The sequence below is a fragment of the Monodelphis domestica genome, chromosome 6 (genome assembly GCF_027887165.1).
Source record: "Monodelphis domestica isolate mMonDom1 chromosome 6, mMonDom1.pri, whole genome shotgun sequence".
NCBI lineage: Eukaryota > Metazoa > Chordata > Mammalia > Didelphimorphia > Didelphidae > Monodelphis > Monodelphis domestica.
Window position 1 is genome coordinate 73,421,480 of NC_077232.1, and position 26,142 is coordinate 73,447,621.

At 41.3% G+C, this 26,142-nt stretch overlaps 1 protein-coding gene across 4 annotated transcripts in view; it reads left to right on the forward strand.

The window, feature by feature from the left end:
- DNAAF9 (dynein axonemal assembly factor 9) overlaps positions 1-26,142 on the forward strand; it is a 169,263-nt gene that overhangs the window by 102,353 nt on the left and 40,768 nt on the right. For all 4 annotated transcript variants that reach the window (XM_007497284.3, XM_056802255.1, XM_056802257.1 and 1 more), the window contains 6 exons: positions 6,432-6,578; positions 13,003-13,091; positions 13,624-13,725; positions 14,018-14,135; positions 17,066-17,154; positions 17,560-17,718. In XM_007497284.3, coding sequence (XP_007497346.2) covers positions 6,432-6,578; positions 13,003-13,091; positions 13,624-13,725; positions 14,018-14,135; positions 17,066-17,154; positions 17,560-17,718 — 704 coding nt within the window. The remainder of the gene's footprint in view (positions 1-6,431; positions 6,579-13,002; positions 13,092-13,623; positions 13,726-14,017; positions 14,136-17,065; positions 17,155-17,559; positions 17,719-26,142) is intronic.

Sequence of the window (26,142 nt, forward strand, 5' to 3'; positions counted from 1 at the left end):
TTTAGGGTGAAATGGGCAGAGGTGGAAAATAATTTATATAATAACAACAATGTAAAGAGAAACACCTTTGAAAGAACTCTGATCAGTGCAGTGATTGACCATTCTGAAGTACTATTGAAAAAGATTTGACTTTCTGATAGAGAAGTAATGAAGTCAAGGTGATATTCTGTAACATGTAGGTTTGTGGGCATGGAGAGGATGGGCATTTGTGCTTCTTGGCTATGCAGATCTGATACAAAACATTTGTTTTCCAATTTCTCTAGAGTGGTGATGGTAAACCTTTTAGAGACAGAATGCCGAGCCCCTCCTCCCTCACATGCTGGGTATGCCTTGCTCCCCCTTCCCCCACAGGGGAGGGAGGAAGGGCTCCCATTGTGCTGCTGAACAGAGGGGCAGGGGATGTGAAAAATGTCAGGCACGATGGAGAGGGGGAGGGGAGCAGCTCCACCCAAGTCCCTCTGCCTTTCTAGTAATGAACTGAGGGTGGGGTGAAGTGACTGAGTGCCCACAGAGAGTACTCTAAATGCCATCTTTGGCATATATGCCATAGGTTCACCATCACTGCTCTAGGAGATGTTGTAGAGGGAAAGAGTGGTTATCAATGGGCCTATCAAAATGGGATGAGAAGAAAAAAAGAAGAGAAACTCATTGAAGTATTTTTAATTCATGGAAGAGAACAAAAACTAGCAAAACTTTGAAAATAACACATTGAATTTATTATGCTGAAAAACTAAAAGTGAGATGGTCATGATGTGATTTTGCAGTTTCACATGTGATCTTTTTCTCTTCTACTTAGGTCTTAGTTCTTATTTGGTCTTAGTTAAATTCATAATTCAAAAAAGAAAAAAGATGGCTCACTGGAAATGGGATGGAGAAAATTAGTGGCATGTTTTAGACATGGATTCAAAGATTCTATGCTCTTCTAAACTGTAGAAGAATGATGCTATAGGGCACAGAATAGAAACATTTCTCTTTGGGAAAGAATTCTAAAAATAGAGATTTATAAACAAGTAGAAGAGACTTTAGAAATGATAGGGGAAAGGTAATTAGACATCTAATATATGCAAAACAAAGCATGGTGCTAAGTGCTAGGGACATAAATAGAAAAGCAGGGCCAGTCCTTCCCCTCACAGAGTTCACATTCTAATGGGGGAGACAACACATATAAAACGGTTCAACTACAATCATATGAAAGGTTCTGTGGTTCTTAGGGGAAGCAGCAAAGCAAATGGTAATGCATCTTCTTTAATGTTGTTTCCACTAATAAAATCATCTCTTTCTTAATTGGAATCACTTGGCAGTTTTAATGGTTTTAGTATAAGAACGTTATGTTTTGGGTCTTTAGTTCTGAGGAAGCTGGGACTTTCAGCAAGATCACATCTCCACAGGAGTTACTTCTCTGATGGCTGTAGAGACAGGCCTAGTAGCAAGATCTGTACTCTGGAAACCACTGCTATTCTCAAGGCTCTTGGCCTTATCTGCCCTTTGCTGGCAATAGGGTCAAAAAGGGCAGATCCCTTCTCCTCAAAAGAGTGGCCCCCTCAATGATGGCTGTAGAGGGCAAGATGGAAGTAGGGCTATTGGTCTGAAAGGCATTAAATTTACCCAAGGCTCTTGGATTTAAGATCCTGGGATGTTTCCATTGGATCTTTGGACAGGTGGTGGTCAAAATGGTGGTGGGGACAGTAGTGGTGTTTTTAACCCATCTGACACATGCCACCTCTTCTTATTACCTCAAGGTGACTTGCTTATTCTTGAGTGGCAAATACTGTTTAAATAATTATTTCTTCTCAGTGAATATACTGGATAATAGTTTGGTTTACTGGGTAGGAGGGTCTAGGCTAGAACAAAGGGATATGCAAAAGCATTTCCATTCCAGAAAATGTTTAACGCTTTTGGCCATGAACCTTGAATAATAATCTCCATTACCAGGGCAATCTCCACATAGTAGTGATATTTGGTCAACTGAAACCAGAGTTCAACCTGAGTTCATCGTGTTCTTGGGGAGCCCATTGGTGTCATGCAGGACAGTGTAGCTGATTAGGGCCAGATAAACCAACTTCCCATTGGCCATATCAGGGGAGCTGTCCCAGTGGGAGGCAGAGAAGATGCCTATCCCCTTACTCCTTGGAGGAGTCCACACTTGAATGCACTTCTGTCATGCAAAACTTGGACTTTGGTCACAGTCACTTAATTTAGTAAGCAAATGGTTAGGATGGTACAAGCATGATTGTGTTTCAACTATAATACAGGAAAAAAAAACCAAGAGACCCTCCTTATCCTTGTTCTCTTTTTCATTAATGCTACATTGACTGAACCTTTGTAATTCATTGCTATTTTAATACTGACCTTCCTTGAATTGTTTCATTCAAGAGAGTCTCTCTTTTCATATAACTGTGGCTTTTTATGATATCTAACTATCAGCATTGAGCTAGTGCCAGTTATTTGTGTTAAGTAAAAGTTTAAAGTCAAGTCTTATTGTTTCTTAACAGTGTAGGGCAAGTAGCAGTGAAGGGAAAAGGGCAGGGGGTGAAGTAGAGTGGCTTGAGCAAGGCGGTGGGTAGCTTTGTCATGTAATAGCAACCTTAAGGCATAGAAAAGAGTGATTTTTTTTTTATCTTCATACAAGTTAGCTTTCAGAAAAGAAGAGTGAAGACCTAGCTAATGGTGTGCTCATATGTGAATTTTTAATGACAACAAAATAGATTTACTGACCAGGATGAGCCTTTTCTCACCAAGACTGTCTAAAAAGGGCATGCAACTATAGTTACTGAGAAGGTACTTTTAGTCATTATAAAGATGCATTTCTTGAGTCTAGAAAACTTATCAGAGCTTCAGTCTCCCCTTAGAATTTTTTTTAACCCTTACCTTCCGTCTTAGAATCAATACTGTGTATTGGTTTCAAGGCAGAAGAGTAGTAAGGGCTAGGCAATAGGGGTTAAGTGACTTGCCCAGGGTCACACAACTGGGAAGTGTCTGAGGCCAGATTTGAACCCAGGACTTCCCATCTCTAGGCCTGGCTCTCAATCCACTGAGCAACCCAGCTGCCCCTACCCTTTAGAATTTAACTATGCCTGAAAGCTACTATCCTTAATATCAGCTAATAAATTAGCAGGGATTAGTTGATCAGATTGCTTTTCAACTATGCCAACTATCTGAGAACAGAACTGTGCCAGAATGGGGCCCACAATGGGGCATGGGAAGGGAATGAGAGAAAAGAGGTAATGAAGGAGGAACCAAAGACAACTTTTCATCTCCTTGAGAGAAATGCTGGAGGAGTCATGAGTACAAATCAATGGGAGAAGAATTTCAAGTTCTCTGCTTTCACAAAGTAGAGTAGGGGAGTGGCTTTCTTTGAAAAGTAGAGTTTTTGGCATCCCTTATGGAAACCTGAGATTCTTCCCTAATTTTCTCTCAGCTTCATGGGGGAGAAAGGAAGAAGGAGAAAGGTAGACAGTATTAGAACAGGAATATTGTCACATCTGAAGGAAGAAAACACTGACCATTTAGATTGTGAAAGTGGCTGACTTTGCCACCATTCTTCCTTTCCTCATGGGAGTCATTGATTTATTTGGAATACCTGGCATTCTGGTAAGCCTGATGTGAAGCAGCCAGACAGTGTAGTCGATAGCACACTGGACCTGCAGGCAGAAAGGCATTTGATGTTCAGATACTGCTAGCTGAGTGACCCTTGGCAAGTTATTGAGCTTCTCTCTTCTTCGGTGTGTTTATCTGTGAATTGGGGCTAATAATAAAACCTGCCTCCCTGGGCGATTGTGAGGATCAAATGAGACATCATATCAGAAGTTCTCAGTATACCCTCAAGTGCTATTTTGGTAAATCCTGGCTCCTATGGCTCTCTTCCATTCTTGAACCTTAACAAAATCTGCAGTTGCCATCACATCCCATAACCATGAGTTTTTTTCCACTTAGTTCTGACATCTGTCCCCTTCTCACTACATCCTCTACAACCACCCTCATTTATATTTTTAAGTTTATTTAATTAATTGATTTAGAATATTTTCCCATAGTTATATGAATCATGTTCTTTCCCTCCCTTCCTCTCACCCCCCTCCCATAGCCCACAAGCAATTTCACTGGGTTTTACATGTGTCATTGATCAAGATCTATTTCCACATTATTAGTATTTGCACTAGGGTGATCGTTTAGAGTCTATATCCCCAGTCATATCCCCATTGAACCATGTGATCGAGCAGTTGTTTCTCTTCTGTGTTTCTACTCCCACAGTTCTTTCTCTGGATGTGGATAGCTTCTTTCTCATGAGTCTCTCAGAATTGTCCTGGATCATTGCATTGCTGCTAGTAGAGAAGTCCATTAGATTCCATTGTGCCACAGTGTATCAGTGTCTTTTAAAGGGCATTAAAAGACAATGTTCTTCTGGTTCTGTTCTTTTCACTCTACATCACATCCTGGAAGTTGTTCCAGTTCTGTGTACAATGTTCTCCTGGTTCTGTTCCTTTCACTCTGCCTCACTTCCTGGAAGTTGTTCCAGTTCAGATGGAATTCCTTCAGTTCATTATTCCTTTTTAGCACAATAGTATTCCATCACCAACAGATACCACAATTTGTTCAGCCATTCCCCAATTGAAGGGCATCCCCTCATTTTCCAATTTTTTGCCACCACAAAGAGTGAGGCTATAAATATTTTTGTACAAGTCTTTTTCCTTATTATCTCTTTGGGGTACAAACCCAACAGCCGTATGACTAGATCAAAGGACAGGCAGTCTTTTAATGCCCTTTAGGCATAGTTCCAAATTGCCTTCCAGAATGGTTGGATCAATTCACAATTCCACCAGCAGTGCATTAATATCCCAATTTTGCTACATCCCCTCCAACATTCATTACTTTCCTTTGCTGTCATGTTAGCCAATCTGTTAGGTATGAGATGGTACTTCAGAGTTGTTTTGATTTGCATTTCTCTGATTATAAGAGATTTAGAACACTTTTTCATGTGCTTATTAATAGTTTTGATTTCTTTATCTGAAAATTGCCTATTCATGTCCCTTGCCCGTTTATCAATTAGAGAATGGCTTGATTTTTTGTACAATTGATTTAGCTCCTTATAAATTTGAATAATTAGACCTTTGTCAGAGGCTTTTGTTATAAAGGTTTTTTTCCCAATTTGTTGCTTCCCTTCTAATTTTGGTTGTATTGGTTTTGTTTGTACAAAACCTTTTTAATTTAATGTAATCAAAATTATTCATTTTACATTTTGTAATATTCTCTATCTCTTGCTTGGCCTTAAAATCTTTCCTTTCTCATAGATCTGACAAGTAAACTATTCTATGTTCACCTAATTTACTTATAGTTTCTTCTCTATACATAAGTCATTCACCCATTCTGAATTTATCTTGGTATAGAATTGATTCAACCATTCTGGAAGGCAATTTGGAACTATGCTCAAAGGGCATTAAAAGACAATGTTCTTCTGGTTCTGTTCTTTTCACTCTACATCATATCCTGGAAGTTGTTCCAGTTCAGATGGAATTCTTTCAGTTCATAATTCCTTTTTAGCACAATAGTATTCCATCACCAACAGATACCACAATTTGTTCAGCCATTCCCCAATTGAAGGGCATCCCCTCATTTTTCAATTTTTTTTACGCGCAAGCCTTCTATAATTTGGTTATAACCTACCTTTCCAAACATTTATTACTCTCTTTCATGTGCTCTCCATTCTAACCAAACTACCTTATTCTCTCTCCATCCCATGACATTCTGCCCTCTTAAATTTCTGTGCCTTAACTCATTCTGTCTTCCATTCCTGGAATAGATACAACTCCTCACAACCATCTCTATATTGATGTCACTCTCCTTAAGGTCTAACTTGGATTTCCCTTTTTCCATATGGACAACACAGGTAGGGGCAGCTAGATAGATTGCCAGATGAGAGATGAGAGATCCTGGGTTCAAAACTGGCCTCAAGACACTTCATACCTATGTAACTCTGGGGAAGTTATTTAACTCCAACTGCCTCCCCCTTCCCACTCTTCTGCCTTGGAACTGATATTCAGTCTCAATTCTAAGACAGAAGGTAAGAGTTTTTAAAAAATCAAAATTAAAAATATATATTATTTTATCACTTTGTCTGAAATTTTTCCTTTGTACCTATCATACTCTACCTTCTCTTATGCTCATTCTTAGAATATTTTAACCACCTGGTAGACTATAAACTCTTAGAGGCCAGGCACTGGGTTGTTTTTCACCTTTGTATCTTTGGGCCCAGTACAATGCCTTGCACATAACTTAATAGGAGTCTATTAAATGGAGAAATGAGAATTGACAAATTATTATGATTATTGGTTTTTATATTGGCTTGTGGATGATGGGCAACCCAAGTATCGATGGAAACATTCTCTTCCTTTTTCAAAAGTACTTTTAGTAAAATCTTTTTTCTCTTATATTTTTAGGACTCCACCAGTGTTGTTGCTGCCTTGTTGATAGACTTCAAAAGTTCCTTGCATCCTTATCTTCCAGTTGAATTCTACACATCAAGCAATTTTCTGATGATTGCCTTTTTCCCCAAATCCAAGATGTACCAAGCATTCTACGCAGAGGTAACACCAACTTATTTCAAGGTTTCTTTGACAAAATTGAGCCAGTTTGGGACAAAACACAAGCACAGTGCTCTGCACAGAGTAAGTGCTTAAGTAAATGTTTTTTATATTTTATTTTAAAACTACTGCTGGTTTGTTTCGAACAATTTAAAAATCAGTGGGAAAACAAGAATGATGATCGTTAGAGAAGACAGCAATGAAATTGGAAGAGCTATATGGATGCTTTAGGCAAAGGCCTCATACTAACTATTATTGACCTTTAGCAACACCTCACTGAGGCAGCAAAATAGTGTATAGCTCCAGTCCTCAAAAAACTGGAGGCCAGGCTTGGACTGAGCTTCTAACCTGCTGGTTGAGAAGAGGAGAGAAGCAAAGAGAGAGGGCAGTTTGAGCCCATTTCATAAGAAAATGGCCACCATTACATAGAAAAGAATCACTAGGATTAAGTCAACATGCAGGGCTTCTCCCTTGAGTTAGATTTCAGAGATATCTGGCTTAGGAATCTAGCAATATAAATAATTGGGGGTGGGGTTGAGTTTCTATGAAGATTCTCAACCAATATTTAATTTTGTTTCTTCTTTTAAAAGGCCACCCCTAGTTTTTTAAACCTGAATTTAGATCCGTCCTTAAGTGTATGGTTGCATTAAAAACTCTCTAATGATCTAGAGAAAGTCATTCTTTGTGATCCTGCCATGATGTTTGTCTCCTTAGTCTAGATGTTAGTTGCCTTTGGACAAAACTAGTGGAGTACTTGACTCAGTTTCTAGACTGTGCAAACTCATACAGCCTCTAATCACCAGCTCCTTTCTTCCCTGCAGTATGAGAGGCTCGATGCTGCACCTGACTCTCCTAATCTTTTGTGTGAGAAAAATCTTCTTCATTTTGTAGATATCCCTAGCTCCTAGTGGTTGCTTATTTATTAATTCCCTTATAAATCCTGTAGTTGTTGGAATACTTATTTGTGGTCTATTCTAGTTCGTTCATGACAGTTTTAGAAAACAGATGTTATCCTTGATGCTTGAATATACTTCCTGTCCATTTGACTAGTTTCATGGCTAGTTGTCTCCTCTTCCCTAAAGCTATACCAAGGCTGCTAGAAAGAAGGGCTTTGAAAGGTGCTTAAGGAAAAGGTTTCACAATCTTTTGCCTGTTTTCTAGTTTTCTCAGCATAGTTCATTGTTGACCCCGACTTACCTTACTATTCCTGCCTGTTGTCCAGCTAACTCCATGATACGACTTTTTTGGCAGTTCCTGAGATGGTGGCCTAAGGTTGGTCTTTCTTCAGATAGGAATCTTGGGAAAGTGGACCAGGCTTGACAGATGGAAGTCTGAGTGCTTTACCATGTTTTTTTTAAATGGTGAAGTTGGATTGGCAAAGAATTTTTGTCACAGTTGAATAAGGAATGGTTACGGACCAAGTAGGGGAAAAAATCCAGTGTCCATAATAGTGTTCTTGGATGCCAATTTCCTACGTTCAGAGACCTCACCAACAGTCTAGGCAGAGAGACATCCATTCCAAGAAGCCCCACAGCTAAGAACGTTATAAAGAGATACTAAGCCTCAGAAATAGCGCTTTGGAGAGACACAATTGCTCACAAAGGGAGTAAGGTCTTCCTTCTGTGGGATTATTTTGGAAAGGGAAAAAAAGACGAGAAAAGAGTTGAAAGATCTTGAAGCTATTACAGGAAAAGAAAGGTCAAGTTGCTTCCTCCTCACACATAGTGTTTGAGGTGGATTAAGATGTGGCTGGTGGAGCTTCAACACCTTTCAGAGACACTTCCTATATACTCGACCTAATTCAATAAGCATGTAAGAGCATCTGCCTCATATGTGCTTGGGGACAGAAGGTAAAAAGATGAAACCACAAAAAAGTCTGCCCTCAAGGAGCTAACACTCTATGGGGGAAAGAGGCAGATAGCCCAAGAACTGTTAAGTATATACTTGCCAATTTCTGGAGGGATTGGGAAAGACTTCCTTTCTCTAGGAGTGTTCTGATTTTTCCTGGGTTTTGGGAAGTTGAAGCAGTAGCTCTGATGCTAGCTTGTGTACCCATATGAATGGTGGCACCAAACTAGCTCTTCCTCAAAGTTTGATTGCTAGAAACAGAGCTTTGAGGAAGGCTCCTCCTCAGTCACACCAGAAAGCAAGAGTAAAAGAATGGTCCGTGCGTTCGCGCACGCGCGCACACACACGTATGAGCTGGCATGCAAGAGATTTTATCTGAAAGTGGATCAAACTGAGTAAGGTTGGAGTAAGTTGAAACCTAGCTAGCTTTATCAATTCTCTCTACCCCACCCCCTCAGTTTTAAAGAGCTAATAGTACCAGGAATATACCCTGACTCTAGGGAAAGTCAGCCAAAAATCAGCTTCTTTTTTTTAGCACTCTGTCCTAATTTTGCAGGGTTGAGCCCTTCTGCCCTCCCAGCTCTAAGAGCCACTTGACTTGCCAAGGTGTCTTAGAGGCTTGCCTTTCTGGAAGTGATTGGCATCATAATTTTTTAAATGCCCCACCACCACCACACGCCGTTTAAATGCTGCCTACTGTCATCGTTGTTTTGCTTATTATGACAATTGTACTTCCTAATTGGTCTCCCTGCCTGAAGTGATTCCCTACTCTCCTTTCACACTGCTGCCAAAGTGATTTTCCTAAGCCTGCGTCTGACTGTCACCCTCCTACTCGGTCAGGCCCACTGACTCACTAATGTCCTGAGGATCAAGCAGAAACACCTCGGATCTGCATTTGGAGCTTTTTACCATCTCACCCCATCCTCTCTGTCCAGTATAAGGACGGTATTAGAAATTGGGTCTTGTTATATTAGTGTAGAGATAAGAAGTAGAGAAGCTAGCCAGCAAAGAATTGGAAAGAATAGGAGTTTGAAGCCGATCTAGGACAGTGTCAATTTCAAATGTTGACAGTTTAACGGTTTTCCTGTGACAGTTACTCTCTCTGGGTGTGCCAGTTGGTCTCTGGCAGTTGGCAGAGTCATACATAGAGACTCTAATTCTGAGGGCTTTGAGGAGATAACATCTTTGCCTCTCTGTCACTGTTTGAGGTAAAGACCTGAAGGAGTTAAGTGTTTTCTTTTTCCAACTTGGGAAACACTATTGACTATTATCATCTTTATAGATTGTTTAACTCTGAGAAGACCAAAGAAAGACCTGGTCTTTGGTTTGGACTCTGAGTCTGCTAAGTCTCAGAGTCCTAACTTGATTCTTGTTGAGACCCAACCAGCTAGCCTTTGTTATTTTTATAATATGGAGATGAATTAAAATTATAAAGATAATACTGTTAGTTTATTGTAGAATAGGGAAAATTTGGGCTAGTCAGATCAGGAAGGATTAGTGTAGCCTGTGAAAAACAGGAGAAGGAGTTCCTTGCAGAACCAGGGAGTTTTATTTAAGCGGAGTTATAATCCCTTAATTAGAAATCCTTTTTTATCCTTATATATTTCAATAAATATTTTATTTTTTATAACCAGAGTCTCTTTAGCGTCCTTACGTCTGGCCCTGAAGAGAGTTCATTTATGAACTTCACTTCACTGATATAAACTGAGGATACTTTGTGAGTGCAGCAAGGAGAGTATCTGAAATCAGTTTATAATCAATAATCAAATCCATTGCTATATTAGTTTTTCAGTCTCCCATTTATTTTTACACCAGGCTTCTTATTTGTTACTTCCCCTACACACACAGGGTTCCAGCCGTACTGGCTTACTTGCTTGTCCTTCCATAGGACACTCTGGGATTGTCTCTCTGCTTTTGCCTTGGCTGTGCCCCCATCTCATGGCTGGGATACTCTCCCTCCTCACCTTCCCCTCCCAGAATTCCTAGTCTTCTTCAAGATTCAACTCAAGTAATTCTTTTTTGTAAGAAGGCTATCAGAGACCCCTTAGCTAGGTTGTACAATGGTTGGAATGCTGCACCTGGAATCAGGAAGACCCGAGTTCAAATTTGGCCTCAGGCACTTACTAACTGTGAGACCCTGGACAAGTCACTTCACCTCTGTCTGCTTCAGTTTTCTCATCTATAATATGGGAATAATAATAACATCTTCCAACGAAGGTTGTTGTGAAGATAAAATGAAATAGTATTTGTAAAGCACTTTGCAAACCTTATTATTTACTTCATGTGTTTTGCATTGTCTGCCCTGTTAAAATAACGAACTCCTTCAGGGCAGGGGTAATTTGTTCCCTTTCTCTTTGTGTCCCCAGGGTCTCTGGTAAGGTCAGATGCATAGTAGGTCCTTAATCAATGTTTGAATAATTAACGAAGCATGCATTTTTGTTTTATTTGTTTGTTTTGAAGCATGCATTTTGATCTGTATGAGCCTAGGCTGAGCTGGGGGCTTTGTCCTTTCTCAGGGAGGAGAAGAGACTGGAATCTGCCAAATTCATTCAGTCTGGTCATTTATTTCCCAACACTGCTTCCCTTCCTCTTCTCCCTGAGGGCCAGCTCTTTTGGTCAGCAGGATGGTGGGAAGAGTAGTATTTGGAGTCCAGTCTTGGTTCCACAACTTGAAAGCAAAATGACTTCCACCAGTTTACTTTGTCATTTTCTCCAACACAATTTCCTCATCTGTAGAATAGACCTGACACTTGCCTGGCCCACCTCACAGGTTCATTCTAAAGATTAAGTAAGATCATATCTGTAAGATCTTTGGAAGTTCTTATTCTTCCTACTTTTCACTCTCCATGGTCCTTCCCTGTTTGATGTTTTGTTTCCAGACAAATCCTGAGATAATTGTGTGATCCCCTTTCTCTTGCACAATGACCCCATGTCAATCCCCTGTCCTTCAACTCTCCATTATTCTCTATTTCTTCTCAAGATATCAGTGCAGTCCTCATTTTTAAGGCTGTCTTCTCTCTGCCAGGACAACAGCTCTCCCTTTGCCATGAGGACTGTGGCCAGTGGCCATTATCTCTACTCCCAGCTCTGCTGTGTCCCATGATTCTCGATGCTTCTAGAATATCCCCTAGGTAACTCTTCAACCTAATAGACCTAACCTTGACTGGCTTGAACTAAAATTCTTTAGGATGAAAGAATTTCAGAGTTGGAAGAAATTGTTAGAGATCATCTAATTCATCCCTCATATTCTACATGGGCACAGGGCCCAGAGTGGGAAGTGTCTTGCAGCCAAGTGTAGACTGAGTTTTAATGGCCCACATTCAAGCCCAGATTTCCTGATTCTCATTTTGTTCTTACTTCCTTGTTTTCCCTACTTTATGATCTCCAGCCTACTGGGAAAAAGCCATCCTTCCTGAGGAAACTGCTGACTCTATCTTTTCTTCTACTTTTCTAAAAGTAGCCCATTAGGGTCCAACTGTATGCAGTGTTCTTTTGGGCACTGATCATGATCATGACAAGGCAAGAGAGCTGCCATGTGGTAGGGCCAACCTGGCGCCTGCTGCATCAGAGTTTAAGAAGGAGCTGTTGAATGAAGTAATCAGTGTAGAGGGACATAGAAACACATGAAGTATGTTGGAGTAAGGGTAGCTAACATTTATAACATTTATCCTAGTGGGGGCTTTGGGGCTACAAAGTGCTTCTCTCCCAACAACTCTCTCAGACCTGGTGAGGACTCTGTTTATTTCCATGGGGAAGGCTGTGGAAATTGAGAGAGAGGCTGCTTCTCCCTCCACTTAAGGTTTTGCAAAAGTATGTCTTTCCTAATCAAACCTGTGAGAATACCCAGAGCCCTGAAGGCTTCAAGGATGACCCTAGACTGTTTTTTCCTTCTAACTCTTTTTCTGTCTTGCCTTTCTTCCCTTGCCTATTTATTGAGGGTATGGACCTAAACGAGAGGCTTAGGAATGAGTCTAACAATATGTCCAGAGTTTTCCTTTATTGCCCTGCCTCCTAGGAGGCTGCATCTGATACTTCAGACAGAGAGACATGAGTCTTGTTTATTACATGCTCCAGGGAAAATTATTGTTATGATGGAAAAAAACGTATGCTCGTTCTCTCTCTCTCTCTGTCTCTCTCTGTCTCTGTCTCTCTGTCTCTTCTCTGTCTCTCTGTGTCTCTCCCTCCCTCCCTTTCTCTCTCTCTCTCTCTCTCTCTCTCTCTCTCTCTCTCTCTCTCTCTCTCTCTCTCTCTCTCTCTCTGTCTCTCTCTGTCTCTGTCTCTCTCTTCCTCTCTCCACCCCCTTCTGTCTCTGTCTCTCCTTTTCTTCCCTCCCCTCACCTCTTGCTGTATCTGTATTGCCTCTGTCAATAGTAAACACCTCAAAATCAGGGACTCAGAGAATGGTGCTGCTTGTTTGGAGAGATGTGTGTCTAGACCCCATTCAAAGGAAAGAGTGTTTGTTTTTGTGGTTTTGCTTTGAGCTGACAGTTTAGATTTTCAACAACAACCAAATCCCCATGTGGTTTCTACATCCTATTGTTGGGTTTTAAATGCTCTTCACATGGATTCTGTTTTTTAGGTCTTCTCTCCCTGGCAACACTCAGCTAACTCAGAACTGGTTTTAAAAGTGATCCAGGAAGACGGATTATCTAAAGAACAAAAAAAATTGTAAGTTGCTGCTCTTAGTTTTGGGGCTTCTTCTCCTGACTATAATTGCTAAGTGATGTAAGCCCTGTAATGAAGGGTCTTCAACTCTGCCCAGCTCTTGTTCATGGCTTCGTAGGACTTTGAAAGGAGCAGTACTGGCAGCTATATCTGCTGGGACCCTTTATATGCTAAGTACTCTATTATCCACAACTCTTGGGAGAAGAGGCACTGGAAATCACCCTGGAGGGGCCACTGTCTCACACAAGCTTTCACTACTTAATATAGTCCCTCCCTCCCTCATGGGCTACCAGCAGTGACACAGCCAGGTGCCACATGCCAGAAAAGTAGACAATAGGAAAGCTCTGTAGTATTACCTTTAGGCAACCCTTAGTAATCTTAAATTCATTCTGCATTTTATTGGTGTTAGAAACAACAGTTTTTTAGAAAATGAAAACATTGTATGACTTTCTTGAAAGAATTTCAAGACATTGATTATAAGCAACATTAACTCCAGGTACACAGCACTTAAATGTACCAATATTTCTTATTTCAGATACTCCAATGTGCAAAAACTCTTTAATGCTCAGTCCTATCCTGTTGGGGAAAGAGAGAGTCAGCTAAAACTCTTGAGTTCTCGTCTCCCAGATCTGGACTGGTAAGCCCGAGGGTTTCCTGTTTGTGGATTGTTTATAGAATTTTCTGTATGTTATTTTTGGGAGTGACAGAAAGTGAAGTCTATGGTTGGCATGGAGGTTGAGCTCCTGGTGCTTTCTCAGCTCCCCTTTGAGCCAAGGCTGTTGTGTCACACTGGGGACAATTTGATTCTCCAGAGGAAAGCACCCTGGGGTTTGTTTTACAGCAGGCAAGTCTAGAGTTTCCTACTTGAATAGACACATTCAGGTTGTCTTGGAGATTGGAAGGTAATAACATCAGATTTGTTCTTCCAGGTTTCTCCAGCATTTTGCCATCTGCAGTATCAGCCAGGAGCCAATAATGAGGTCCCATTTTCCTGATCTCCTGCAGCAAGGTGAAATCAGGCCTGCTCAGAAAGTGGAAAATGAAAAGGTAGCAGAGCTAATTCAGCAGCCTGGGAATGGGCAGGGTGGGGCCAAAGCCAGGGAAGGCCTCCCTGATCCAATCCTTTTGGGCCCTTTAGTGTTTAACAAAGAAAATCCTGGGGAAGATCCCTTTCATAAGGAGACACCCCCTCAGAGCCTGATGTCATTGTACATCTGAAACCGCCTTTGGACAATGTGTACAAGTCTCCCTTGGCCCTAGTGGCTGATCCTAAGGAGGATTAGGGAACAGTGGGCCCCCTCCCATGACACAGCACTCACCTAAGGCCATGGGCCCTTCTCTCCTCAGCCCCTTTCTCCCAGGGACAGATGGTTTGTCTGGAGCTGACAGAGCATGCCTTGGTTTACCAAATAAAGCAGAGCCTAAGTTTCCTAGCACCTGCTGCAGGATCAGCTAGAGCAAAAAAGAAATACCCTTTTCCCAAGGATCATGTCTTCCTTAATTCACTCATTGGACTTTCCAATGTACTTCAGTCCCTTGGATCTGACTAATACCTTAGGGTAAATTTTTACTGGACTCTTTCCAGTAAAATCTGGAAACCCACAGCTAGTTGAGACGAGAACTTTGGGAAAATGGGAAGTGGGACAAGTCACTTTTGTAGATTGTCCCATAGAGGGTTGCTGTAGGTGCAGTGGCACAGGGAAGACCCAGGTCAGGAAACACTTTTCCATCAGTGTCTTTATTTCTCCAGCACCTGATACAGAACTTTGCATGTCATAGATTCCTAATCAGCATTTATTGAATAACATTGGAAAACACTATACTAGATAACTATCAGGTGACCTGAAGATTCCCTACAGGGTGGATGGAGAGGAGGAGGAGGAGGAGAAGGGACTCTCCAATTTTCCCTTGGGCTGACATTGGTCCTGAGAACTAGGCCTCCTAAAGCTTGGCATTGGCACGTGGGCAGGGAGCAGAGTTGAATTGGGCTTTTGTGATTTTAAAGCAACATTGTTCATAGAGATTTTTAGTTTATCACAACCCAGCATCATTCATTTTAATTTATTTAGGAAAGAAAAATATGTGCATGTGTTTTCTCTTTCCCTTCCTCTTCCAATGAATTTAGTCCAATTTAGTGGCCATTTATTAAGCCCCTCCTTGGGTACAAGGCCCTCTGCTGGGTTCTGGAAACACAGACTGAGCCACAAGAAGTTCCTGCTGTTGAGGAGCTCACAGTCTCCCAGGGAATAAAAAACACACACAGATAAGTAAATAGAAAGAAAAAAAATAGAAGGGAAAAAACCACCAATAATGTGGGGAGTCAGGAGAAGCTTCACAAAGAAGTTGATTCCTGAACTGATCCTTGAAGGAAATGGGATTCTCAGAGGCAGAAGGGAAGCAGATAGAAGGTTGGCTGGATTAACTGTCCTGTATGCTTTCTCTAAAGCCATAATTGAATTATACAAATTCCCTTTTCTCTGCATTCTCTCTCTCCTTGACCCTTGTGGTCTCAACAACCACCTCTGTGTAGCCAGTTCCCAAATCTCTCTAACTCTGATCTGTTGCTATCTTTCCCTTAGCCCTTCATATTCAGCAAGCCAAAACCAAACCCTGTTTTTCATAGTTTTGCCCAAGGCTACACCATTCCTCCTGTTTCTCACACCCATAAGTCTATAAAACTAGTGTTGCCGTTGATGTCCTTTTTGTTACCTTTCCTTAGCCAGTCATCAAGTCCTTCACTCCCATCCCTGTATCATTTCCCATGTCCATCCCCACTCTCTTCTCAGCTCTACCACAGTTGTATCCAGCTCTTCATTACCTCATGGATCATACCATCCATTCAATTTTTTTGGCAAATATACTGAAGTGGTTTGTCATTTCCTTTTCCAGTGGATTAAGACATCCAGAGATTAAGTGATTTACCCAGGGTCACACAGCTAGTAGGTGTCTGAAGCCAGAGTTGAACTTGACTTCCTGACTCCATGCCCAGTGCTCTGTCCACTGAACCACCTAGTGACTAGTCCCCACAGTAACAGGTCTTTCCACCTCTGTCCTTCATACTGCCACTAAATAATCTTTCTCATACATAGATCTGGCCACATCCTTCCTGGGCTCAGAAATTTTAGTAGCTCCCTAATTGTCTCCCAAGTAAATTTCAAAATTGTTTTGTCTGGCTTCCTCTCCAATCTTCAGTCTTCAATATGGGATTTTACCCTATGTTTCCAGCCTTAGATCTTATTTTATTCCTTTCTGTGCCTTCTATGTTCATGTCATCTAGGGCTAACTGCCCCTGAACTCCCCTGTGTTCTCTTACTTTCATATTTTTGGCCCCAATGTTCCCTGTTCCTCAGAGTCCTATTCCTCCCTCTTCACCCAATGAATGACGACCCATCCTTTAAATCTCAACTCAAATACCATCTCCTCCTCTCTTTATGCTCCTAAACTGTAATGACTTTCTACCTTGAACCTTAAATAGCTAATTTTTTTACAGCTTTGTAATGTGCTTGTCATACAAAAATATTTATTATAATTATTTGATCCCGATTTGTTCCCCTAAAAAAGTGTCATTTCCATAAAGTTAATGGTCATGTCTTAGCAAATAACAGAAATTCACTTTATTAGTAACAAATAATAACATTAATTAACATTTAGATAGGGCTTTAGGTTTGTAAATTTATTTGATCCTCACCAACAACTCTTTGAAGTAGGTACAATTATGCCTATATTACAGAGGAGGAAACTGAGACCAAAAGAGATTAAATAAATTGCTCAGTGTCACACAAACAAGTGTCCCAGGCAAAATTTAACCCAGGTCTTTTTGACTTCAAGTCCTGAGCTCTGTCCATTGTACCACCCAGCTGCCTTCTAAGATTTATAGAGTGCTTCCATCCCTATCCAATTTGAATTTGGTCCCCACCTTCATATAGTATTTTCACTCAGTCCTTACTTATTTGTGGAATATCTTTTCCTTCCCCTAGGTGATCATCAGTATTGTCTCGGGGCTGCCAGGCTGTCATGCCAGTGACCTCTGTGCTTTCCTGGTCACTCTGCACAGGGAGTATGGAAGGTTGGTATGGCTAACTGTGACCTGGCATTGGGCTAAAAGGACTTAGCAGGTCTTGTTCTGGTGAGGGGCCACCTTGGCCGTGTCCTGGCCCAGGCAGACACGGGCATCGGGAGAGTCCTTTGTCTGCCGTGCCCTTGTTGGAGGAGGAAATAAAGAGCAGCCGTGGCCATCATGGAAATGGGAAATAGTGGGCCAAGGGATCTTTGTAGTCCGTCCCTCAGAAGAGGGAGCACCGGGCTGCATGCTAAAGGAGTTGCTAGAGCCCGGGGTGTAGGGCACACACAGAGCAGCTATCTATTTGGCAAACGGCTGGCATACGCAGAACAATTGAGAGAAGTTATCTAAACCACAACAGCAATAGGAGAAAAATCACCCTAGGACTGAGTTGATTTGTGTTGTTTCTAGGTGGATGGTGTATAGGCAAACCATGGACACCTCTGAATGTTTCAGTACTGCCCACTTCCAAAAGTACCTAACCAGTGCCCTGGAGGCCCAGCAGAACCGCCGGCCCAGACAATCGGCATATACCCGGAAAAAGACCAGATTATTGGTGGTGTTACAGGGGTAAGCTTCTGAATGTGGCTAGACTCCTGTGAAAAAGTTCAAGGATTTGTTAATAGTCCATAACCTTAAAGTGTGTAAATATTGTCACTGGTCAGCCCCCAAACTGAGACGGTATCCTTAAGCTTCAGAACAAGAAAATCTAGTAGGAGCAAGAAGATAGCCTCGCTCTCCTCTGCTCTGCTCGGCCACAGCTAGGTATTCCATTCTGGATAACTTACTTTTGGAAGGACGTTGATGAGCTCTATCATGTCCCAAGGAAAGAGCTCAGGCTGGTAAAGAGGCTGAGTCCGTGCCATATGAAGATTGGCTAAAGAAACTGGGGTCATGGCGATACGTTTTTCAACATATTAATTTTAATATTACAACTTTTCCTGAAAAAAAAAGGTGAGAAAAATTATTTGTACAAAAATATTCATATTCTATTTCTAATTGCAAAAAATTAGAAACCACTTTTATGTAAAAGTGGAAAAGCAGCTACATAAATTATGTTAGTATAATGAAACATTATGATACTATTTTAAAAGGTAATAAATAGAAAGAAGAAAGAAAAAAAAACCATGGAAAAATCTATACACGTTAGTACAGAGTGAAACCAGCAAAAAGAAAATTCCATATCCAGCACAGACACACTATCTCCATTTTTTTAAAGTGAGCGAAATAAGGAATGAAAATGGCATCAAAAGTGGTAGGACTTAAATGAGACCCAGATGATTCAGAACAAAACCATTTTCTTGATTGTTTATGGGTTGCTGATTCGTGTAAGGCTAGGGATCTAAGATAAAATTTTGACTCCTGATTCTCATTCTATGGTCAGATAAGCTGGCAGTAGAGTGAGTGGGATAGACTCCTAAATTTGGAGTGAGGATCTGGGTTCAAATGTGGCCTCAGACGCTTCCTGTGTGACAGTGGGTAAGTCAATTTTTAAAAAATAAGAGTCTGGGGCAGCTGGGTAGCTCAGTGGATTGAGAGCCAAGCCTAGAGATGGGAGGTCCTGGGTTCAAAGCTGCCCTCAGACACTTCCCAGCTGTGTGACTCTGGGCAAGTCACTTAGTCCCCATTGCCTAGCTCTTACTGTTCTTCTGCCTTGGAGCCAATACACAGTATTGATTCCAAGATGGAGGATAAGGGTTTAAAAAAAAAGTAAGAGTTGAAAAAAAAAGATTGTTTTAAATATCCAATGAGATGACATGTTCAGTACTTTGCATATCTTAAAGTGCTATATAAATACCAGCTTTTATGATGAAGTTTATAACTTTTAAAACATTTTTTTAAAAGTTGCAGAAAGACTAAAGTTCTAACAATTACAGACATCTCTCCCAAAATAGTTGAGCAGTTGCTTGTAGATAGGAGACTCCCCCTCCTCGGGGGTCTACAAGGGGAAACTGGACAACTACTGGTCAGAAATAGTAGTAAGGATTCTTGTTTAGCGATGGGTTAGACAAATGTCCCTCATTGAAGTCAAGGGCAGTGATTGTGTTCAGGATCAGTCACGCCTCATATTAGCTTATTGTTTCCACTAAAGAATGAGCTGAGTCAAGGCTGCCTTAGGTGCCCCAACTCTAATTGTGAGGCTTAAAGAGGGAGGGCTTGTGTTTAAGAGAAGAAAGAAGATGATGATGCCCACAGAACACATCTTGGCAGCCCCTTTCTTCTCAAAGACACAGTGCTCCTGAGCTGCCCTAGGTTTGCTTTGCTTTGACTTTTGCTCTAAACATATGCCGCTGTTGGGGCAAATGAATAGTTTGAGCCTTTAAGTGGCTTACTTCCTCCTTGCCCATTTGTTTTTAGCAGTTACAGAATGAATTGGCATTCCAGCCCAGTGAGTAAGGATCACACTGGGGTGTGGGGCTTAGGAGCAAGATGAAGAGCTTTACAATATGCCCCTCATGGAGCTTCCACCTTCCCAGGACAAGGGGAATTATTTGCTTTTTGACTCCGACTCCTCATGTTCCTGCCTTCCCTGCTTCTCACTGTAATCTCCATACAACTGCCCAAACAGCCTTCCCGAGGCCCAGGTCTGACTGTGTCATGTGCCCCCTTACCTATAACATAGAAATCAGTCTTCTTAGCCAAGCACCCACTTTTCCAGCCCCATTTCATAGTGCTCTGCTTCGGGAACTCAAGGTTCCAGCCAAATTATGGACCTCCAGCCCCTGGATCTCCTCAATCCCTGCTGGTAAGGCTCTCCTACGAAATTTTCTCAGTACTAAATGGTACCACCAACCCCAAGAATATACGTCCATTGAAGGCAAGGATTCTTTCTCACTTTGTCCATAGTAGGAGGGTAATAAATGTTTACTAAACTGAGCTGAATTGTTGATTTTCCAGGTCACAGTCAAGGTAGCAATTTCTTAACTGAAAGGCAGTGGCTTTGGCAAGAGTGGCATCTTTCATGTGACTGGAGTGAAGACTGGTCTTTCATGCACAAGCCCTTACTTCTATCTTAGGGAGTCAGGACCCTCAGATTGAGTTACTGTAGCACTTGAATTGACCCATAGAGTCTCTATGGGAATCCACAGTTTGCTCTAAATATTGTATCTTTAGGGCTGTTATTACTGGCCAGATCTGTGCCCCTGAGGCTCCGATATTGAACCCTGGACAGCTTCCTTTGCTGCGTGCCTTTAATCCATCCCTTCTGGTATAAGACTTTCTTGAGCTGAGGTTTAGAGTTTCACTCCCTACAGTTGGCCTTTGTCTTTGGACAGTTTGAACAATCCTTCAGCAAAAGTCTGTTGCCCTTCTGAGTACAAAGTGAGATTTTCTTTTGTTTCCACAGACTAGAAGGTTCCATTAGACTTCACCAATATTGGCAATTGGCAATGAAGGCCCCTAAAGCTTTGACATCAACAAAAATTGTTGACTGACTGGTGGTTATCTTTAAAGCTGAATTAACATAAACCCTGGAACTAACGAAATCCTAAATTCAAACTGAAAATACAAAGATAAAGTAATGAACTTTAGAGAGCAGTTAGATCCTGAGAAAGTATGCTTACTTTAGAGAAAAAAAGGCTCTCCCCCCACTGTCTGATCAAAGTGATCTTAAGGCAGAAAATAGATAAAGAAGAACCACAGATTTAACTACTTTGATAAGAGAATCTAAATTCAGCTAACATGTATTTTGTACCTGTCATATGCATGGGATTGATTATCCTTGGTGTTAGAGAGCTGTAAAATCATAATCCCTGCCTTCTGGGACCAGGCAGTCTAAGTGGAATGAAATACTCACATGAATCAGTATGATAACAGATATCTGAACCAAGGAGATACCTAAGCAAAGCTCTGCAGGAAACGTACGGAGCAAAGTACTTCTGGCTGGTGAGGATCCAAGAAGGTCTTCTAGGAAAGAGTGGCCCCTGAACTGTGATTGGAGGAAAAAGTGATCAGGCGAGATGATGGAGAAGTACATTCTAAGTGGAGTATGGTGGAGATGCCCAGGATAGGTAAACAGAGTCTTTGATAACTAGGTTATGGTGAAGTTTCCCTCACCAGCACTGCCCCCATGAGAGAGGGTGAGCTCCTCAAGGGCAAGGGCCATATTTGCCTTCTTTGTATCCCCAGCGCTCAACACCATTTCTGGCACAGAGTAGGCATCTCTTCAGTGTTTATAAATTGATTGACCAATTAGAGGGGGTCCTCTTCTGGTACTTTAATCTAATGAAGCTTCTCTGGGCAGGGGCAGCAAGACTGGCCTGGGTTGTCGTCTTGGGGGCCCTTTATTTGAATCCCCAGTGCTTGCTGGGCCTGATCTGTGTAAGCACTTGCTTTATTCCTCTGTCTCTCAACAGTGTTAGAACAGAAGAGCTAGTGGAAGGGCCCAGGATTATTGGTTTCCCTTGGATAAAAGGCACACTCTAAAAAGGGCTTGACTCCACCAAACTTGGCCCAGCAGGACTGGAAGATAGAAGCCTGTTTTGCACTTGCTTTTTTTTTTCTTTTGAATGAGTAAAGGTTAATGCAATGTTGAAAATGTTTTGAAAATTTAGGGCAGTCTGATGGAGGTCCCTCCCATTCCTCTCGGAGGGAAAAGCTATTGTGTTGAAATGACTGAAAAGCCCTTGGAGGCTGGTTTGAAAGACTTTCATTTGAGCGGCTTATTGTCTAAATCTGCTCAAGGAAATGAGAATCAGTGTCTCACATACCAAACTTTATCTTTTTTCTCCAAAGGTTGTTTTTTTTTTTAATATGAGAGGGAACAAAGCCAACCTCCCTAGGCCTAAGATTTAAAAGGAATGATTCTTCTAAGGGGTGAGAATTGAAAAGAAAGGTATGAGGAATGTAAGGCCAGAATCTTCTTACTGTCCAACTAAATGATCTGGAGAAAAGGATGGCTGGAATGTGGGCCCCCTCTTCCAAGAGTAGAATGCAATGTAGTTCCAGCCCATGGCCCAGGACTGACCTGAACTTTGTTTTAGATGTCAGGGTGTACACACATTGCAGAGGTGAGGAAATCATAATACTCTTTAAACCTTCAGCATTTTCAGAAGAATGAGGAGTGAAGGCTTAGAATGATTTTTCTCCCTGCAGGAGAGCTGAGAGTGACAGGCTGACTCCTTTGTACACAAATGTGAGGGGAAAGCCCAAATTAACAGTGGGTTTGCCCCACCTGGGAGTTGGGGAATCACTTTCATTCACAGACAGGTAAAATAATGTGTAAAGATACAGATACAAGAAAACCCAGCCATGCAATCCTAGGCAAACCATCCGCCCTCTCTGTGTCTTAAGATTCTAGGTCTGTAAAAGGAGGAGGTTAGACTGAATGATCTTTTAAGATTCTTTCAAAATCTAATCCCTCAAGGTACTTGCTACAATTTTAACAAGTATGGGCCTTAGAGAAATTTTAAGAACAAGGTATTCTAGCTTTAAATAAGGATAATGATTGCAAGTATACTTTCCTAATGTGTTATGGGTTCCTCTCCTTTTCCTACTGTAGGGCAGACCGAGAGATGATGCCCATGGTTAGGTGAAGTCTCTTTATAATCTGTAGTTTCTGCTCTAGGAATAGGACAGTTAATTCTCCAAAAGAAAGGACAATGTCTAAGAAGACCTGGAGTGAGTCTCACAAACTAGATAGAATAAAACTCTTTCTGGATTCTTATGGCACAATATTAAGGATCTCTGAACATAGAATCTCTGGTTGGAATGTCCTAGGCTAGACACTGCTCCATGCCATTCTTTGAGGCTTCTCAGGTCCCTATTCTAGGGCTTTCTGACCGTAGGACTTTCTCCCCTCCCCTCCACTCTTGCCGCCTCTGAACACAGAGCCTTGTAGGCTATATGTATGTCTGGCCTATCTTTGGTCACACAGAGTATGCTGGCATTAGCTTTGCTGAAGGCCCTTTTTCCTATTACCCTCAAGCTTCTGGTTTACTTTTTAGGTGGTTATGATATAGATGGTTATGATGTAGAAGAACCCACCAGTTTCTTATTGAGCTTCTTGATCATTATTTGGTCTGGTGTCGATTTCAGGGTTTTGCTGGAGTCTATATGGGAAATGAGTAGTCTGCTTCCTATTCTGGCAGTCATCTCGACCCTAAGTTACAATTTACTCATCTGGAAAATAAGGATAATAACCCTTGTGCTGCTTGTCTTACATGGTCATGTTGAGGAAAGCACTTTATCCCTTAAAATACCTCTTGCAAGCCACAATAATTAAACTTATATTTATTAAGCACCTGTTGTGTGCCAAGTGATGATGCTTGGTGCTGAGAATATACAAAAGCAAAATGAGAAATAGTTCCTGCCCTCAAGAAGCTTAAATTCTATGTGTGTGTATAGTGGATAATATATAACACCTAAACAGATAAGAACATGCATTACAGTTTGAGAAGGAATAAATCACTAATAACAAAAAGAATTGAGAAAGGCTTCCCCCCCATAGGCTGAGCTTTGAAGTAAACTAGGGATTCTAAGGAAGAAGAAAATAAAATATTCTTCTCAATGTGTGAGAGGGAGGAATAGCCCATACAACGGTGGGAAGCTGGGATGCTAAGTTTGGCAATAACAAGGGGTCAAGTTATCTGTATGTAGAGTATGCAAAAAAAAAAAGGATTCTGTGAAATTAGACTGGAAAGGTGGTGGCAGAAGTAGTAAAATTGCAAAGGGCTTCATATGCCAAGTTGAGTTTACATTTTTAAATGACATGGTTGGTCTTGTGCTTGTAGGAATATTAATTTTGGTACCTGTGAGAAAGATGGATTAGAGCAGGAAGGGCCTGTGAAAGCAGATTATTACACTAGTCGATGAGTGGGAGATGATATGGGCCTGCACCATATGTGTGTAGAGAAGACTCTGAGACATGTGGTGGAGGTAAAATTGACCATATTTGGTAACCAGTTAGATATGGGGGAGTTTGAAAGAGGGAATAATCAGGGGTGGCTTCAAGGTTATAATGCTGGACAGTTGGAAAGAGGATGGTGCTGTCAATAGAAAAAGAGAAGTGTGGAGGAGGGAGGTTTTAGGAAGATAAAGACATTTTTGAACACAGTAAATTTGAGATACTTAAAGGGGACATCTAGTTCCCTGTATAACAAAAGACAGTCTCTGCACTCAGTCTAATGGAGGAAGGCAACAACTATGTACAAATATGTCCAGACAAAGTCTACACATGACTAATTGGAGATAATCAGCAGGGGAAAGGCTCTGGCATTAAGGGGCATTGGCAACAGCTTCTTGTAGCCTAGCAAATAGAATACTTATGGGAGATGTGAAAAGTGTCTTCAAGGATTTGAAGAATTAGAGTTGTTCTTAGCCCCCAAGGAGCAAGTGGATGGAAGCTGTAGAGAGGTAGACAAAGGTTTTGAAGTCAAGAAAAACTTCCTAACCAAGAGAGCTGCCCCAAAGTAGAATGGACTGCCTTTGGGAGGTATCTGTCTATCATAAGTCTTCAGACAAAAGCTGAGCAACTGTGTCCTAGACAGGATTCTCTTTTAGAAAGAAGCCCAGGTGACTTCTACGTTTGAGCACAGAGCACCAATGGGACGCACGATTTCCTGGGACGATCTTCTGTTTTCCTCTTTGGATTCTTGCCCTCACTTAAATCTCGTGTACTGGTCCTTTTCATACTTGTGTTGATTGATGGTCTCCCACAGTATTCAAAAAGGTCTCTTTAGGCATCCTTTTTCTTCCTCATTAGAATCATTTTGTCTTTAGGGGCAAGATTTCATTCTAGAGAGACTCTCAATCCACTTAACCTGATTATGTTTTCAGAATCTTAGGTTATGGAATCCTACTTATATTTTCTCTGAATTCTTTGAAGTCAGCTTTTCTAAAGTCTAGGTTAGCTATAGATCTCTGTCTAGAATTTCTCTCCTTATTGTTAATTCTAAGATGTCATAATCATTTCTTTTAGAGGTTTATATAAATATATGTACACATATATATTTATATATATACATTCAACAACACCCATTCCATCTAATCCAGGGGTCCCCAAACTTTTTACACGGGAGCCAGTTCACTGTCCCTCAGACTGTTGGAGGCCAGACTATAAAAAAGAAACTACGAACAAATCTGTATACCTCTGTATGGGATAGCAGAGGCTGTGATGGGCCTGTCACACCTTGCACAGGCCCATCACCTATACCGGGCAGCAGTATACACAGTGGGGAATCCCCTCTCCCAGATGGCCGCTCGCCATGCTGACATCTTCCATTGTGCAGTCACATAATCCTGCACCGCGCCTCATTCTCATTCAGTTACTCTAAGAACAAGGAGCCACCCAAAGGATTATGTCACCAGAAATAGTACTGTATGTGAGCGGCACAGCACTTTGCAGCACCGCCACATACAGGGCTCCTCTCACTGACCACCAATGAAAGAGGTGCCCCTTCTGGAAGTGCGGTGGGGGCTGGATAAATGGCCTCAGGGGGCCACATGTGGCCCACAGGCCATAGTTTGGGGACCCCTGATCTAATCTCTTCTTATTTTAATAAAGTACCTTTCCATTATTTCTGTAATCTGCTATAACCAATTAAGTCTTAATAATATCTGTATCATTTCCCTCTTTGTGTTAAGGAGGTCTACTTGGTCACAGACAATGTAGGAATTTATTTTGCTTGACTATATATATTTATTACAAGAGTTTTCTTTCCAATGGATGGGTTGGGAGTGATGAATTAGAGAGTAAAAGTGATGAGCAATATGTGTCAAAGGAAAAGAAAGAAAAGAGGACTATTCTAGCATAAAAAGCATTGAAGAGAGGACAGCTAGGTAGCTCAATGGATTGAGAGCTAGGCCTAGAGATAGGAGGTCCTGGGTTCAAATGTGACCTCAGACACTTTAGATATGTGACTATGGGCAATGTGACCATTGCCTACCCCTTTACTGCTATTTTGCCTTGGAATCACTACATAGTATTGATTCTAAGACAGAAGGTATGAGTTTTAAAAAATTAATTAAATCAAAAGATTTTTTAAATAAATAAAA